The sequence below is a fragment of the Molossus molossus genome, unplaced genomic scaffold, assembly GCF_014108415.1.
Source record: "Molossus molossus isolate mMolMol1 unplaced genomic scaffold, mMolMol1.p scaffold_m16_p_7, whole genome shotgun sequence".
NCBI classification, from domain to species: Eukaryota; Metazoa; Chordata; class Mammalia; order Chiroptera; family Molossidae; genus Molossus; species Molossus molossus.
The window spans coordinates 102,813,765-102,832,851 of NW_023425401.1; the positions used below are offsets into that span (position 1 = coordinate 102,813,765).

The 19,087-nt window shown below is 44.8% G+C and overlaps 1 protein-coding gene across 4 annotated transcripts in view; it reads left to right on the forward strand.

Annotated features, from left to right (window-relative positions):
* AGK (acylglycerol kinase) overlaps positions 1-19,087 on the forward strand; it is an 84,825-nt gene that overhangs the window by 15,885 nt on the left and 49,853 nt on the right. For all 4 annotated transcript variants that reach the window (XM_036247329.1, XM_036247330.1, XM_036247331.1 and 1 more), the window contains exon 3: positions 18,066-18,105. In XM_036247329.1, coding sequence (XP_036103222.1) covers positions 18,066-18,105 — 40 coding nt within the window. The remainder of the gene's footprint in view (positions 1-18,065; positions 18,106-19,087) is intronic.

Sequence of the window (19,087 nt, forward strand, 5' to 3'; positions counted from 1 at the left end):
AAATATTTTTTCTTTATTGATTTTAGAGAGAGAGAGGAAGGGAAAGGGAGAGAAAGAAACATCAATGAGAGAGAACATCGACTGGCCACCTCCTACATGCCCCTACTGGGGATTGGGCCCACAACTTGGGCATGTGCCCTTACCAGGAATAAATGCTCAACCATTGAGCCACACCAGCCAGGCAGGTAGTATGGACATTTTAATGATGTTAGTTCTTTCAATCCATGAACATGGTGTATGCTTCCACTTGGTTGTATCTTCCTCTCTTTCTTTTTACAATGTCCTATAGTTTTCTTCGTGGAGGTTTTTTACCTCATTGGTTAAGTTTATTACTAGGTATTCTATTTTTTGTTGTTGTTGTTGCAATGGTAAATGGGATTGTTTTTTTAGTTTCTCTTTCTGAAAGTTCATAATTGGTGTATAAAAATGCCATCAATTTCTGGATATTAATTTTGTATCCTGCTATTTTGCCAAATTTATTTATTAGATCTAGTAGCTTTTGGGTAGGGTTTATATGGTTTTCTAGGTACAATATCATGTCATCTGTGGATAATGACAGTTTTACTGCCTCCTTTCCAATTTGAATGCCCTTTATTTTTCCTTCTTGTATGATTGCTGTGGCTAGGACTTCCAGTACTTTGTTGAATAAGAGTGGTGAAAGTGGGCATCCCTGTCTTGTTCCTGATTTTAAGGGAAACACTTTTAGTTTTTGCCCATTGAGTATGATGTTGGCTGTAGGTTTGTCATATATGTCCTTTATTATGTTGAGGTATGATCCCTCTCTTCCCACTTTGCTGAGAGTTTTTATCATAAATGGGTGTTGGATTTTGTCAAATGCTTTTCTGCATTTATTGATATGATAATATGATTTATCCTTTATTTTTTTTATTCCTCACCTGAGGATATTTTTCTACTTATTATCAAATAGAGTGGGATGGAGGGAGAGAGAGAGACAGAGAGAAACATCAATGTGATAGAGCCACATTGACTGGTTGCCTCCCGCATGACCTAACCAGGGCTGGGGATGAAATGCAACCGAGGTACACACCCTTTACTGGAATTGAACCCTCAACTCATTGGTCCGCAGGCCAATGCTCTAACTGCTGAGCTAAACTGGCAAAGGCTATCCTTCATTTTGATTATGTGATTTATCACATTTATTGATTTGTGAATATTGTACCTGCCTTGCATCCCCGGGATAAATCCCACTTAGTCATGGTGTATGATCTTTTTTAATGTATTGCTGGATCCAATTTGCTAATATTTTGTTGAGGATTTCAGCATCTATGTTCATCATGGATATTGGCTTGTAATTTTCTTTCTTTGTAGTGTCTTTATCTGATTTTGGAAATAGGATAATGCTGGCCTTATAAAAGAGCTTGGATTGTTTGGAATAGTTTGAGGAGGATATGTGTTAGTTCTTCTTTGAATGTGTGACAGAACTTGCCTGTGAAGCCATCCAGTCCAGGACTTTTGTTTGCTGGGATTTTTTATTTATTTTTTATTACTGCTTCAATTTCATTTTCATCAGATGTTATTGGCCTATTCAGATTTTCTGATTCTTTTTGACTGAGTTTTAGAAAATCGTAAGTTTCTAGGAATTGGTCCATTTCACATAGGCTGGTCAGTTTGTTGGCCTATAGTCGTTCATAGTATTTTCATAAAATCCTTTGTGTTTCTACAATGGCAGTTGTTACTTTGCCTCTTTCATTTCTGATTTTATATATTTGGTTCCTCTCTCTTTGTTTCTTGATGAGTGTGGCTAAAGGTTCATCAATCTTCTTTATCTTTTCAAAGAGCCACCTTTTGGTTTTATTGATCTTTTGTATTGTTATTTTAGTCTCTGTCATTTATTTCCACTCTTTATTTTTTCCTTCCATCTACTTACTCTGGGCTTTTCTTGTTGTTCTCTTTCCAATTCTTTTAGTTGTAGGGTTAGATTATTTATTTGAGCTTTTTCCTATTTGTTGAGGTAGGCCAACCTACCTCTCGAGATGGCTTTTGCTGTGTCCCATAGATTTTGGGTTGTTGTGTGTTCATTTTAGTTTGTTTCTAGAAAGTTTTTTATTTCTTCCTTGATCTCCTTGGTAACCCAGTCATTGTTTAATAACATGCTATTTAGCCTCCATGTGTTTGAATATTTTTAGTTTTTTTTTTTTTTTTATGGTAGTTGATTTCTAGTTTCATGCCATTGTGATCTGAGAAGATGCTTGATATGATTTCAGTCTTTTGAATTTCTTAAGACTTATTTTGTGTCCTAACATGTTGTCTGTCTTTGAGAATGTTTCATATGCACCTGAGAAGAATGTTTATTCTGCAGCTTTGGAATGAAATGTTCTGTAAATATCAATTAAATTCATCTGATCTAGTGTGTCATTTGAGGTTGCTGTTTCCTTATTGATTTTTTTTTTTTTTTGGTTTGGAAGATCTATCCAGTGATGTCAGTGAGGTGGTAAAGCCCCCTACTATCACTGTATTTTTGTCAATCTCAATCTTAAAGTCCACCAAAAGTTTTTAAAAAAATATATTTAGGTGTTCTTATATTGGGTGATTCTATGTTTACCAGGGTTATATCTTGTTGGATCTATCCTTTTAGTATTATGTAGTGACCTTCTTTGTCTCTTGTTATGGTCTTTGTTTTGATGCCTATTTTTTCAGATATGAGTATTGCTACACCAGCTTTTTTGTTCATTTGTTTCCATTTGCATGGACTATTTTTTTTTCCCAATTTTTCACTTTTGGTCTGTGTGAATCTTTTGTTCTGAGGTGGGTCTCTTATATATGCATGACAGCATATACATGGGTCATGTTTTCTTATCCATATAGCCACCCTACACATTTGGATTGGATCATTTAATCCATTTAGATTTAAGGTTATTATTGATAGGTACTTATTTATTGCCATTTTTTCCTTTGTACCTATACTCCTCTCTCTCAATTTCTTCTTTTTCTTACAGCAGTCCCTTTAACATTTCTTGTAATGCTAGTTTGATGGTAATGAACTCTTTGAGCCTTTTTCTTTTTTTGTCTGGGAAGCTCTCTATTTCACTTTCAATTTTAAATAATAGCCTTGCTTGATAGAGTAGTCTTGGATTCAGGTCCTTGCTTTTCATTACTTTGAATACTTCATGCCAGTCCCTTCTGGCCTGAAGTGTTTCTGTTGAGAAGTCAACTGTCTAGATGGATCTCCCTTGTAGATAACTTTCTGTCTCTTTCTTGCTGCCTTTAAGATTCTTTCTTTGTCTTTAACATTTGTCATTTAAATTATGATGTGTCTTAGTTGCTGCTTCTAATTTGTCTTTTGGCACAGATATTATTTATTTACAGGCTTTATTCAATCGTTACTATATTTTTACGTTTTCTTCTCTATTGGGAATCTTGTCCCTTTTTTCTCCCTTCCTCCAAGTATCAAGGAAAAAAACCTGGGCTATTTTCCCCTGTGCATAACTTCCCCCACAGCAGTTTGCAGCGGTTGATAGGAGAAGCCCAGACTGCTCTCAGGACTCAGTAAGAGCAAGTGAAGAGGAGAGAATGACCCTGTTTGCTGAGAGTACAGAGAATTCAAGTGTTGCTCATTCGCCTTCAACTGCTCTTCCCAAGCTTTCTGGGTTCCCTGGGGGAGATCGTATTCCAGGTTGTTCAGTTCATCATGTCGGCAGTCGGCTGCGGATGTCTCTCACTCATTCCCAGAACTTTCAGGGGCAGAGGTCTGAATGTAGCAGAAAATAGAAAGTAGCAGAAAAGAAGGCAGTGTAGCGTAAAAGTTGTCTCTGGAGTCAGAGAGCACTGACATTTGTAGCTGTGGGACCTGGGGCTCCACAGCCCCAGGTTCACTCGTGAAGTGGGCATAGCAACAGCACTTCATTGGATTATTGAAGGATCAAGTGAGATAATGGAAAAGCTCTTAGCATAGTGCTCTTAGCATAGGACAGATCCCAGAGTTCAATAAGTGCTCCTGGTTTTGAGTAAATGTGATGAACTACGCACTGTGTATGTTAGAAGTTATCATGCCCTTAGTGTTGGTAACGGGGCAATGAGTGATTCAGCAGCCGGCTGGTAGGGAAGGAAGACAGGACCTGCCACGTGGTCTAATAAGATCTGAGCCTTTTATTTCATCTTCTGTAACTAGACAGCTTGGGGAAGTATAGTTTTAAGATGACGGAACAACCACAAAGGAAGCAGGGCATAGCAGTTAAAACCAGCAAGCCCGTCTGAACCTGAGCATCTGACCTGAGCTCCTTATTCCTTTCATCATTGAGGACCTCGTCTTCACTCACTCTGGCTCTGGGCTCTTCCCATGATTTTGGCTGGTGAGCCTGGGCGTACACAACTCAACTGACCCTCTTGGCTCAGCCGTTAACAGGGACTCTGCTCCTGCTTTGTTCTGCTCCTGGCTCTCAGCTTACTCCTTTGTTCCAGTGCTGCTGGCACCGGTTCTGCCCACCTTGGCCTTGCCCCAGGACACCCTCCTGCCTGCTTCTGTGGAGCATCTAGCCTCTGGGCTTAGCAGGAATTCCTGGTCCCTTCTTGGAGATGTTCAAATCCTATAAACACCATAAATCCCTTGATAGTAAAGTTGCAAAGCAAATGCGATAATGTAGTGATGGTCCTGGGCCCTAGGTCCCTAGGTTTTTACTAATATTGGTGTAGTTTTTTCCACTGAATGTAGGAGCATGAATCTTGATTACTGTACAGTGACTGTCATAAACATTGGTGGGAGCTCAGCTTTCGAGTTCTGTGGTCACAATTGCGTAGAAGACATAAAAGTAAATGGTTATGAGTTTGCCGGAGGGTTGGGTTCAGTGTCATTCAGTTTTATTGAGAACTTACTGATAATAATGACAATAATAGCTAACACTTAATCAGCACTTACCATGTGTCACACATGATTCTAAGCACTTTACGTTTATTAACTCATTTTATCTTGATAAGATGGTTATTAATCTCCTAGTGCATGAGATTCATAGCCCTATACAGCTGAAGAAACTGAGGGACAGCAAGATTAAGTCATCTGCCCAAGTTCATGCAGTGAATAAGTGTTAGAGCCATGATTCAAAAGCAGGTAATCCTCACGCCAGTCTCTCAGAATGCTCCGGTGTGGAGGGCCACGAGGGAAATGAAAAACTAAGCTGAGGTTGCTTGTGCCATAAGCCCGCGTGACATCAGAGAGACGTTATAATGACCTGCTTCAAACCTGGGCTCCCGAGTCAGTCCAGTCTGGGCTCCAGCCTTCCCTTTGTCATCTGCTGGATGTGTGACTCTGGGCAAGTTATTCCAGCTTGCTGCTAAACTCCACTTTTATTCATTGCACAGTAACTCGCTACATTATTTTGACACTTAAATGAGATAATTTCAGCTCCTGGCACGTGTTAAAAAGGGCAGCTGCTTTTGTTATAGATGTATAAGGCACTCTGTGCTATGTCTTGTCTGAGGAGTGCCTAAGGAAAAAAGGATTCATTACTTTTCTTATTATGGAAATTTTAAATATACAAATTAGAATAGCATAATGAATCCCCATGTACCATCACCCAGCTTCAGCATTTCAGTAACATTTTACTAATCTTAACTATTTTTTTTTCCTGGAATATCCCAGATTTTCTATCTCATATCATTTTACCCATAAATGCTTCAGTACCTTATCTCTAATACGTAAGGACTTAAAAAAATCACAGCGCTATTATCGTGAAACTTACAGAGTTAAAAATCTCCCCTATCGCCCTGGCTGGTTTGGCTCAGCGGTTAGAGCATCGGCCTGCGGTCTGGAGAGACCCGGGTTCGGTTCCTGTTAAGGGCATGTACCTTGGTTGCAGTTTGTCCCCAGCCCTGGTTCGGTCGTGTGGGTGGCAACCATTCGATGTGTCCCTTTCACGTCGATGTTTCTCTGTCTCTTCCTCTCTCTCCCTCCCACTCTATCTGAACAAAAAATGTCCTCGGGTGAGGATAAAAAAAAAAAAAATTTCCCCTATCACCAAATAGTCGATCTGTTTATATTTCCCCCATTATTTTACAATTTTATTTTGTCAATATCAAAACAAGTTTTCTACACTGCATTTGATTGGTATCTGTCTCTTAGGCCTCAGAAGCTGTAAGTCCCCCACCCCCTTTAATAGGACTGGTTTGTGTTAGAAACCAGGCGGCGGCCTGCTTGCCTGTTCATTTCCCACACGCTGTGTTGGCAGGTAACACAGTGCTCGGTGCTGCACCGCTGTACTGGAGTGTGCGACCGAGAAACCGGTAACACTGATCGTCTATTTAAAACTGATATTGTGTGCATCATGGGGCTTCTTTGCAGTCATTTTAATTCTTGAAATTTGGTGTTCAAGTGTTTCTCTCCAGTGCTGTGTTTTTGGCGCTCCCTTGAATCCTGCGCCTGAGGCAGGTGCCTCACTCCCCTCCTCATCCTGGCCACGAGTTGTTTCCTTTGTTCCTGTCGTGCACACTAGGGATCAGGTCCAGATCTAGGCTTTGCTGCTCAAAGCGTACGCGGTGGTCCCGCAGCACAGGTTATTTCTGGGGGTTTCTTAGAAATGCAGACTCTCAGGCCCCAGTCCAGACCTGCTGATTCGGAATCTGCCTGCACCAGAGCCCCACGGGGTTTGAACGCACGCTGCAGTGTGAGGAGCCCTGCTTTGGAGGCAGATGAGACCCGGGTTTAATGGTCCTGGTCAGAACGCCTGGGAGGCACGTGTGGATTTCATGCTGCGTCACATCAGGAGGTACATGTGTCTGGTTGTCCTGCTTTTGGGGATGCTGAGAATGAGCTGTGGATTCAGATGGGGTCAGCCTAATCCCCAGTTAAGAAGGTTGGCTCCTGGGAATTCACCAGAGCATCTCGGTAAAGAAGGGGAGCAGCTGAGTGAATGGATTTTTTTTAATCCTCACCTGAGGACATTTTTGCATTTATCTTCAGATAGAATGGGACGGAGAGAGGGAGGAAGAGAGAGAGAGAAACATCGATGTGAGAGACACATCGACTGGTTGCCACCTACATGACCCCAACCAGAGCTGGGGACAAACTGCAAGTGAGGGCAACTGAGGTACGTGCCCTTAACGGGAACTGAACCCGGGACTCTCTGGTCCGTGGGCCGATGCTCTAACCACAGAGCCAAACCAGCCAGGGCGAGTGAATGGATTTCAATGTCAACTTGACCCTTACCAGCTGTGCATCCCTGGATAAATTCTTAACCTCCCTGTGCATCTATTCTCTGTTCATAACCTGGGGATCATAGCAGTGCCCACCTCACCGGGTGGTCATGCAGGATCCTCATGGGCCTGGCTCACAGAAAGCACTGTGTCAGAAATAGCACTTCTTTTTCTCTTCTGGCTCTTCCCTCCTTAGAGCAGGTTTCATAACAAAGATGTCCTTTGAATCGGGCCTTGCAGAGTGAGTAGGACAGTGTTCTTGGCGATGTTAATGACTTGAACGTAGACAGGAAGTGGAAATGGCCTAGTGTATCTTTGGAGATTGGCAAAGAATTTGACTTTACTACAGAGCTGCATTTTTTTCCCAGTAGCAAGTGTAAAATTGTGAGGGTGTCTGTAGTTGACATGGGAGGTAAGCAAGGTAAGCAAGGCCAGAACCAGAGTAGAGGCATTAGGAGTAGGAAAATAAATGGGCAGGTGTGAGGCTGTGATGGTGTGAGTAGCGCCCGAGCGTGGGCACCGCAGGCAGATAGATTGCTGTTGGGCCTCGGTTTGCTATTTATTGGCTATGTGACCTTAATAAGTTACTTAATCAACTTAACCTCTGTGCCTCAGTTTCTTAGAGTTAGAGGGGATAATGAGATCTTTTAGCCGGTTAGTTGTAAGGAGTAAGGGATGCATGTCAAGTGCCTGCTACTGTGCCTTGCTAATAGTTACTTCCGATAAATGCTAGCTGTTGTTATTACTAGATGACTAAGTGGGTGTTTGGGTGAAGGAGAGGAAGGTAGGTAGGAAAATCATGTTTTTGATTTAGGACTAAGGATTGGCTCTACAGAAAGAGGAAAGTTGCCCTGGCTAGTGTGGCTCAGTTGGTTGAGCATCATCCCTCACTGAAGGGTTGCTGGTTCAATTCCCGGCCAGGGCACTTACCCAGGTTGCAGGACCAATCCCTGGTCAGGGTGTGTGTGGGAGGCAGCCTCTCAATGTTTCGCTGTCACATCAATGCCCCCCCCCTTCTTTTCTCTTTAAAAAAATTAATAAAAACATATATATATTTTTTTTTTAAAAGAGGAAAGTTGCCAGGAGAATTGGTTTAAGGGGTGGTTTTCTGTCCCCTTTCCTATCTGTTGAGTGTGAGACCCTGGCAGGACATCCAGGGGATGCTAGATTCCAGGGGGAAATCACGAGTGAGCCACCCTCACTGGACCTGGAGTTTTTCTCGGGTACAGATCACGTTTCAGTGATGTCTTGGGCTTTGTCAGTCTCTCTGGGATTTCAGGTGAAACATGTTTTCATTGACGTCGGTTTGGAGAAGCCCCCCACCCCCCGCCTCGGCAGTCAGGGGCCCGGGGCTGGCTGATTCGCCCTGGCAGAGGGCAGTGAGGGCTCCCCTCCCTCTGGCTTCTCTTCATTTCAGATTTTGTTGCAATTTTAAGAATGCAGTTTGTTTCTCTTTTTAGATGTTTCAAGATTCAAGTCTCTCTCTTACTCTGTGCAGGCGGATGCTGAAATTTGGGGTATTAATAGGTGCTATTTAAAGAAGCTCATTTATGGGTAATTAAATAATAAGCCTATCAGCCCAGATTTGATTGGGAATCAGGAAGACTTTTTTATTTTATTTTTTTAGGGCAATATAATTTCATTATATTCCTTTTTTTCCCTTTTTAAAAAAATCTGTAGCATTTATTTTGTTTTTTTCCTCATGTTTATTGGTGTGGTGGGGGACTGAGATGGAAGGACAGGAGATATATTTAAGCTATAGTTTGGTTTGTTGGTTTTACATAATTTTCAGTGATATTTATATCGGTGGTTTTCGCTGCTCCCAGCACTGCAGACAGAATAATCATAGCTGATGCTAAAACTAAGCCCTCTCTAGGTAATAACTGACATCTCAAATATTTCACGCCCTGGAGCAGCACAGATACTGACAATATAATGTGAGTTTATAGGTCCAGAGTTGTCCAGGTCTGCCTGTATCCTGGAGCCCGAAGTAAATACCACTCAATGCACACTGTTTATACAGAACCACTTGCTGGGTGGGGGACAGCTCGTCTCCTCGAATAGCTGTCACACTCTCTCTAGGTTTGAGCACCTTGTGTATAACTGACATTCAATATGTATCTAGGTTGTGTATGCAAATGTATAGTGGTCAATAAAACAGAATTAGAGTTTTGCTTGCCTAGTAAAGTTAATGTTATAGAGCAAATGGAAGAAAAGTATCTGGCATAGAATGTTTAAATTGAAGGGTTGGGTATAAGAATGGATGGGTGGAAAAAAGAGCAGGAAGTAGAACTAAATGAACCCCAACAATGTCAGGGGACTACTTCAGAGAATTACGTGTGGCTGGGGGTAGCAGCTCAGAGAACGAGGCCCTTTAGTGGCAGCCAGAGTCTTACCCGATGGTGGTGCCATCTGGGCTCCAGCGTAGCCCTAGCAGCCGCCAAGATGGTTCACGGAACTCCGCCAACTCACTTGGCTCCTGTGGATACTAGGATGTTGGAGCAGGAACAGAAATGGATACTTTGTGGCAAGCTGAGGCTACAATAGGAGGGGGAAAATAGAATAGTTACATTACAAGGAGGAGAAAAAGCATATGTGAAGATACAGGCTTTCCTTCCTCCACTTTCATTTTTCTCAGCAGAATGAGGGGCTAACCAGAATCCATTTCCATCTCTTTGGTTGATGAAAATTTTACAGAACAGACCAAAATAATGAGCTGAGTTATGTGAGAGGACCCTTCGGGAGATGCCATTTTTCATTAAGTAATTTCCTATCCTGAATTGGAAGGGGAACACACTGTATGGAGAAAACCCAAGAAATTAGGCGGTACTTGAAGTCTCTACAGGAGTGGCTCGTTCCATTGATGTGCACGACTTACAGTTGTGAGTACGTGAACCACAGAGTTTATTATTATTTCCCATATATCATTATTTTCCATATGAACAACAGTAAACCTATTTTGCCCCACCCTGTGTAGGCGAAAATGGCTGGGAACGAATAAGATTGGACGAAGGTGTGTTTTGGATTTCCGAATTTCAGAGGGTAAGAAGGCAAAGGCAACAGATTGGAGCTTCACTGTAGCTATTATTATATTTTTAACTATTATTGTAACTGGAGCTTTCTCATTGAGGGGAGAGCGAGTCTTTGGCTAGTAAGTGTTCTTGAATCAATGAAGAGGGAGTGGGGTTAGATTTAGTTGGGCTTTTTCCGAAGCCCACTTGCAGGAAAGAGAAAAGTACATCACCGTAGTGATAACTCATGAACCGAGCTACCGTAGGTGGTGGCGTGGCCTGTGTACGTGATTAGACAGTGGACAGAGTTTTATTGGTTGTATTTTTATCATGTGGGAATCCCCTTAGAGAAGAGACTAGAAGCAGAAGATTGAGAGAATCAGGAGACTTAACTTCTAGTGTTGTCTTTTAGTAACTTCTGTCTAACGGTGGACGAACCCCAGGTTGGAGGTTTTCTCAGACTGTATGGATTAGTTATTTCCCAGGTACACAAAGGAGATGGGCCTGTTGCACAGAACCACCAGACTCACTGGGGCTCAGAGACGCTGGTGGGACTGCGCGCGTGCGTGTGTGCGTGTGTGCGTGTGTCTGTCTTTGCCCAAATGAGAATCACTGATGTAGTTACGAATGGGATTGTCATATCATTTGGTTGATGGGGATCAGGGCGTGCGTGTTGAGGTTGAAACATTGAGCTAGATAATCTCTAAGGACTCTTGAAACCTTAACATTTTAGGTGTTTAGGAAACAATTTGGACTTGATACCTTTGATACAGGCATTTATCTCACACTTCTACACGGAGATAACAAGGATGGGAATGCAGGCTCTGGAGACCCGAGCGTTGCTGTGAACATTTGGGAAGCCGTGGTTAAACGGGTAGATGTATGTATCGGGGAATCACATGTCTTATGTACTTAACAGGGTAAAACCTATCTTGGCAAAGGCCCTCTGAGAGGATGGGCTGTGCTGAGACCCGAGATACTGAAACTCCTTTTGTACTGGCTCATTCCTCAGAGCTCTTTCTACCAGATTTTTCGTTTCAATGCTGAATCATTCATTCTTGTTAACTATGGACATGACTCCCTCCCTCCCTCCCTTCCTTCCTATTTAGCGAATTCACTCTTGGGAAAATGCTTCGGCTTGCTTTATATTATTATTTAAAATGTTGATTTTTGCATTGCTAAATATACCACCAACTAAAGAAATCCGTTCAGAGGCATCATTTGACTTCAAAATTCCTGAACACAAGGGTGTGGTACTTTTTACTTGTGCAGAAGGAAGTGATGCCATACACATATCCTTCGCATTTGAAGGTAGACATTGTTTGTTTTTCTTTTGCCAAACTTTCACCATCAGCAACAGAGATGATGGAGTTTTAATGCCAGTGATCACCTTTGGAGCTCCCGTGTTCTCTCCTCTTTCATGCACTCTAAGGGGTACTGAAATGCAGTGGCCACCAGTCACTGTATGGCAATCAATAGGATTTCATCCGGACCCTTCATACTTTCATGACATTAGGGAAGTTCTCTACTCATTGTGCTTGGGACAGGACAGAAGATGCACATTCTTAAGTCGCAGGTGGCATGTGATGGGGAGGCCTGGAGAACGAGGAGATACATGCTGTCGTTCTTTGATTGGTAGAAAGTCCAGACCAGAAAGCCCTAAAATCCTTATGGGCATTTTTACTGTTCTCTTAGTTTCTTACCTCTCACTGCCATTTTCTCCTCTCCACGCAAACGCGCTAGGTCCAGAGATCCAGCATTCTTCCCCAGCAGGTGGCATGCCCTCCTGTTGGACACATCTTTCTCTTGGGCAGACCTGCTCAGCATTTTCTCCTGTGTGCAGGGGCGCACTGCCAAAATCATCATCTGTGGGGGTGGGGCGGGCATATGGGAAGTGGCGGGGGTATAATTTGGAAAAGCTGTCCCCATCTGCACACGAGAATCCCTTCTCGGGTTCATTTTCACCTTTGCTTCCGTTTTCACCCTGTGCCCATGTTCCGTGGGCAGCCAGTGGGCACCGCCCACGGCAATGCAATGATCAATTGCTCTGGGAAGCCTGGATAAGTTGAAGTAGTTGCTGTAAGCATCAGAACTTGAAATGTGTTTTGTGTAAAGCAAAAACTGTGTTTGCTTCTACCAAGGGGAAAGCTGGTGGTAGACATTGTACAATTCGCCTCTGGACTGGAGCAGGAAATACTGTTTTTAGGGAAATAGGATGGATCAGTGTGCCTTTTCTCTCCATGTAAAGTTGTTACTGAAATAACAACTTATCTTATTTTGCAGTCCTAAAGTGATAAAGAAAACATTTATGGCTCAGAATAGATTGAGAGCGTCTCATTCCCCGAGGTAGCAGGAACGGCCGTGTGCTTTGACGCCTCGGGCCCCCTGACATCAGCAGGTCTTTTCATTTTATAATCCAGAAGCTTCTCATTTCTGTCTGTCAAAGGAAGCCTGCATTTGAGTACTGAGCAGGTCTTCGGGGACTCAGTGAGTCAGTCTCCTGTTCAAACATTTACCACTTATGTATTAAATGGGTATTTACTGAGTACCTTCTATCTACAAGAGTCTGTGCTGTGGCGGAGAAATGGGGAATGACCCGATCCATGACTTCAGGACAGTTCCGGTTAAGGAAGAAAGCTGAGACAATCAGTGTTGTGTGTGGTGTGGTAAGAATGTGGTGGAATGTGTCTTGCCTTCTAGTTTGTAAAGGCAGAGAGATAAAGGGATCAGTCCAGGGAGGGGTACATGGTCTTATAGGAAAAGCAAACTTGCAGCTTGTTGAGAGGAGAGACGGCATCAAGGGAAGATGGGAGACTAGGAAGTGGTGCTTGACCTTCTCCTCCGGTGCCACTGCATTTGTCCTCTGGCTTTCAGATGAGGTGCGGTGTCAGTTTACTTAGGGTTCGGTTGGTGTTTCTGTCAAATGTCCCAATGCCCAGGACGTCTCTTTCTGCTGCTTCTACTGCTCATACAGTCTTATCCACTCTCATTCCTCCTACGACCGTGAATATCTTCGGTCAAGATGACAGACTGCAGTTCTCGATTGTGTTTCCCATTGTCCCCCGGACACCTCCACCCGAAGTCTCCTCACTGTCTCAGATCAACAGATCCAGAGCTGAGTCAGCTTCTTCCTCCTGAGCCTGTACCTACCTCCTCCTGCATTTCATCTCTGAATAGCGCCACCTTCCGTCGGGTGGTTCCAGGCGGGAACTCGGCTCTGTCTCTGACCCCTCCCTTTCCTTTTGTCCCCACAAGCCAGCTCTTAGTTGTACCTCTTAAACATGTGCCGAGTCTGTCCTCTTCACTCTGTCCCCTGGCAGGATCCTGCTTCCCGCTGTCGGTGCCATCGTCACTGACCAGTCCTCCAGAGCACGCCCTGCTCTCCCTGGATCATCTCCCTTGACCAGTGTCTCACACTGCAAGCAGAATGATCCTTCTACGTGTAAAGCTAGTGGCATCAGTTCTCATCTTAAAACCTTTCAGCGGCTTCTTAGGATAAAATCCAAATCCCTTAAACAGCTTGCAAGGCCCCTGGTGGTCCACCTGTGTGTGACTCCTGACACCTCCTGTCCCGCTGCCCCTCCCGTGGCCACTGCGCGCCGCTGCCCCCACCACCTCGGCTCCTGAACTGGTCCTGTCCTCACACTTGGGCTCTGCGTCTGCGGCCTCCTTTGCTTAGACGCCCCTTCCTGTTTTTGCCTGGCTGCTTTCTCCCTGCATCTCGCCTTCCGTGTCACGTCCTGTGAAAGCCTTATAATGCCCTTAAGACTAGCTAGCTACCCTTAGCAAGGGGCCCCTCTCCTGGGGCAGACAGAAGTCACATCGCGGGGTGCTCGCCCGTTGAATTGTCTGTCTTCCCTTCTCAGCAGTGAATCGCATGAAGATGGGAGATGTTGGCGTGTTCACCGGTATATCCCAGACACCTCGCACAGAGCCTGGCGTATTACTGATCCAGCACGTCTTTACTATACCACCAGTGTTTATCGAAAGTTGTTCTTCGTCACTTGATCCAAAGCTTCCCAGGGTGGGACCAAATCATGTTCATTGTACTTACCTGGCCCTTGGTGTTCCGTGAGTTTGTTTCACCAATTATTTGGGACAGATTTATTGTACCCAAACTTACAGATATTAAATGAAAGTAAATCTACAAGTCAAATTAAATGAGACTAGGAAGTCATGTGATTAATATAAATGTGCTGTGCAATATACATCCAAACGAGTATTTCCCATTTTGTATGAAGGACATTGCGAAGAAAAGGCAGTCAGTCGGGCATCTGTCGTCCAGTCGGGTTGGCATGGGCTCCAGTTTCGCTTTGCCGCTCGGTGACGTCGCCCCCTGGGCAGGTCCCTTCCTTCTCCGAGCCTCGGCTCCCTCCTCTGTCCGAGCGAGACTGCAGTGCCAGCCTTGCCAGGTTGTTGCAAAGATTCAGGGTCTAGGAAACCACCTGCCCTGGTACCTAGTACGTAGTAGGTGCTCTGTGAATTTTCACTGACTTTGTCTTTTGTTCCAACAGTGCTGCTGCTACTGACACACTTGGAATTTCTCTTCTGAAATAGTTTGCAGAGCTTGCTCTAGTCCGTTGGACTGTCTCAGTGGGAGAAATCTTTTTCTTTGAGATTATGTTTTCAGTTTTAGAAAAAGCTTGGTTTCCAGAGTAAGACCAGGATGGTCAACACCATGTTTGATATTTAATGGAAGTATGACTACAGTGAGGTTTCCTCATGAATGTCTAAACTGAGACATATGCTCACTTTCTCACAGGTAGTGCTGACAGCCTCGTCCATTTGACACGTGAAAATTCAAGAAATGAACTTCCAAAAAATCTTTTGACTTTTGAATAGCACTCTGATAAAATCAAGCAGTAATGGAAAGCTCAGGAGAGACATCTTTAATAATATTCTCAATCACAGTTAACCATCTAGCGAAAAAGGATGTAGGGAAAAATGATCCGAGGTGCTAGCCCTGGTACGTGTTTGGGGCACAGGAGTCAGTGTGGCGGGAAGGGTGCGGAAGGGGGTCTCCGCTGCCACGCAGGGGGGCTGGTGCCTTCGGAGCCTGGCCCTCGTGAAGGAGAGGGCGGCCGGGGCGAGGACAGGGCTGCAGAACAGGTGTGCTCAGCTCGCACAGAGGCCCAGAGACGGGCACAGCGCGGTCCTCCGGATATCAGCCTAGGGGAAGAGATTGGAGGCACAGGTTGGCCCTGGCACTAGAGAAAACATTGAAGCAGGTGGTGGGAGCAGTCGGGCAAGGCTGGAGTGGGGCCTCAGGGCATGGGGAAGCTGGACTGGGGAGTCCAGTCCAGGGGCAGCTGGTCACAATGCCCAGTCACCGCACGGAACCTAGTTGTCTTCTGTGACCAGCGGTTGCGGAGGGTCCGGAACTTTACCTCGGCATTGTATAGAAGGTTATGAGTGTGAGCTGTTGAGGCAGCTCTGAAGGGTCGTGAACATGTTCATTATTTTTAAATCTTTTACCTCGGCATTGTATAGAAGGTTATGAGTGTGAGCTGTTGAGGCAGCTCTAAAGGGTTGTGAACATGTTAATTATTTTTAAATCTTTTACCTCGGCATTGTATAGAAGGTTATGAATGTGAGCTGTTGAGGCAGCTCTAAAGGGTTGTGAACATGTTAATTATTTTTAAATCTTTTACTAGTTTGTACCCTGAATTTACCTCATCTTGTGTGTGTATACATTTATGTATGCAGGTATATGCATTTGTCAGCATTAGAATGAGTCCCTAAGAGCCGTGAAGGAAGGGGGCGGTGGCGGGGGAGGGGTGCATGCATGTTGGTGACTGTGGCAGGCAGGAGAGAGCACTGGGTGGTCGTGGAGCAGTGGGGTGGAGCCTGGCGGTACGATGCCCTCTGAGCTGGGCTTGACGGGGGGCTGTGCCCGGAGCACCGGATGGAGCGCAGTGTGCACTCTGAGGGCCGGGGCGTTGGGGTCTGGACGGCACACTGATCTGAGGTGGGACCGGCAGCGCTGATACTTCCCCTTGGCTAGCGTTTTCAGACTGGAGCTGGCTGCTCCGTGATCCCTGTGGGCGGTTCTGCAGCCTGGCCGTGGGAGAGAGTCATCCAGCAGCCTTTGGCGCCGGGGGCGACAAGCAAACACTTGTTGATTTCAGTTTCTTTCTTTTTTTTTTAATCCTCACCTGAATATATTTTTTCTATTTATCTTCAGCTAGAGTGGGAGGAAGGGCGAGAGAGAAACATCGATGTGAGAGAGAGAGAGACAGACAGACAGACAGACAGACATCAACTAGCTGCCTCCTGCATGACCTGACCAGTGCCAGGGATGAACTGTAACCGAGGTACGTGCCCTTGACCGGAATTGAACCCGTGACTCATTGGTCTGAGGGCCGACACTCTGACTGCTGAGCCAGACCGGCCAGGGCTGATTTCAGTTTCTTTTAGCTCAACCTTAAGTACCAAAATTTGGTTTGAATTACTGTCAAAATGCAACATTCAAGGACTTCCATGTTACGACAAAGGTCTAGAAAGAGGATTTAAGGGAAATGCCCATTTCTCCTCTTAATTCTTCTCTATAACTTATGTATTGGTCATCCTTTCTGGGTACTAGTTTTCTTAACTTCAACCCGATTAACAACAGTTACCTTAGCAGTGCCAGCCACGTGCATTAGCAATGTCTCTCACGGGGAGAAGGCTCTGGAGCCCTGGGGCAGCCAGTGTTTTGTAATTTATTATTTTAAAAAGTCCTCACCTGAGGATATGTTTTTTTGTTTTGTTTTGTTTTTTAAATAGTAATTTTAGAGAGAGAGGAAGGGAGAGAGAGCGAAAGAAATATCAATGTGAAAGAGAAACAGTCCTTGCCTCCTGGATGTGCCCCGACAGGGGATCGAACCTGCAACCTTTTTGGTGTATGGGACGATGCTCCAGCTAACTGAGCCACCCAACCAGCGCGGCAGTCAGCCATTTAACATGCTCTCATGGTCTAAACAACAAACACATTTTAGAGACATTTTTATTAAATAGGTGAACATATTTTGACAGGATGCTTCTATTTTTGCAAGCCCAAATTTTGCCAACTGCCACAATTTTCCATTTATAATGTAAGTGAATGTCTGACTTTTATATATGTGTGTGTGTGTGTGTGTGTGTGTGTGTGTGTGTGTGTGTGTGTATAGAAGAGAGTTAGTTAAAGCAGTAGCAGAAGTAGCTAAAGATCATATTTATTTCTGGCGAACGACCGCGTAACTTCCACTGGATGAGGAGAGGGTAGGGTAGGGGCATTGCTTTCTGTGGTTGCCCTAACGTGTACTGCACACTTAGTGATTTAACGCAACACGCATTTATCATCTTACAGTTCTGTGGGTTAAGAGTCCAGTGCAGGGCTCCCTGGGCTCAAAGCAGGGCGTTGGCAAGAACTGCACCCCGTCTGGAGGCTCTGGGCGGGAACCCATTTCTGTGCCTTTCCAGCTTCTAGGGGGTGCCCACGTTCCCGACTTCGTCTTCAAAGCCGCCGGGTTGCCTCTCTCTGACCGTTCAACCCTCGTCAGATTTGTCGCTCATCACAGCCAGGAAAGTTTCTCTGCTTTTAGGGACCCTTGTGGTTGAATAGGCACACCGTCACAGTCCATGGTAATCTGCCCGTCTCCCGGTGCAGCAACTAATCACATCTGTAAAGTAGCATACTCTCGGGTTCTGGGCTCAGGATGTGGGCACTTTGGGGGCACTATTCTGTCTGCCATTATGTGGAAATATCGCGCAGTATTTCATTCAGAGAAAGTATTTTGCAAACATGCTCATAATTTGTTATAGGTCTTTAGGAAACTTTCACTTGGTTATTTTGTAGGGAAGAGTTGTATATATTTAAAAAACAAAACAAATTTTGTTTGCATTTTGACATCATTAAAGCTAACGTGCATTCTCTTTTGTTTACTTTGATAGTGATAACCTACTAAGGAGAGCAGCCTGTCAAGAAGCCCAGGTAATACCATTTACTGTGAATGAAAACCACCTTATCTCTGTTGTGCAGAAACTCCGGCTGTTCTGGGGCCTTGTGCAGGCCTGCATCGGTGAGGTCTGGCCATTTTGTCCCACTGTCAGGGGACGAATCAGGCCGAGGGCCAACTCTGAACGGAACTGGAGGAAGTTAACCATCTGGCGAAGAGCAGTTCTAACGCCCACCTCTTTAGACTTGTTTACTTCTGCGTTAGTCCTAAGAGCACATGGGTTGGAGCGCTGGGAATGAGTTCCTGTCCGCAGTTGTCCTCGGGGACGGGGCTCAACCCTGCCTCATCCCTGATGCGAACCACCACCAAGGAGCTCAGTGCAGAACTGGTGTTACCTCTCAAAATCAGATCTTGAAACTGGCGGTTCATATGTTTGAAGCCTGTCTCAGCCCAGCTGACTCGTACCACGTGCATTGTCATCCAGCCCGCGGTAGAGGGTGCCTTTGGCTGTGCACGCATCTCGCTGTTCGTTGCTGTGCAATTGCAGATCCTTTTACGTTCAAGACCATATTTCTGTCCTTTTCTCCTCTCCAAATTTGTCCATTATACCTTGCAGGTGAATTTCCATGGCTGAGTTGCCTTTTTGTTATGTGTCATTTAAGTTTTTTATGTCAGAAGTACCAAAAAAGGAACAGGAAGTCGAGGTGTGGTGCATGCAGTGGGGGACGGGTGGGCAGCCCGCTGTTTGTCCCTGAAATGTGTCCGTGCCGGACGGCACCAGTGACTACAGGTGCTGGCAGTAAACTCCACTCTTTGCCATGACCCGACTGTTCTAAATCTGTGTGCAGAATTTGATTCCTTTTTTACTTGTTTTATCTCAGATGGCTCTAAGTTGATTTGGAAATCAACTCAAAGAAACTTGATATTAAAGTCAAGGTGGCCCCATAATTTTCCGTTAGCAACTGAAGGACTCTTCGGAGGGGACCCTTTCTTTCCCTCCTGAAGGAGGATGGCCGT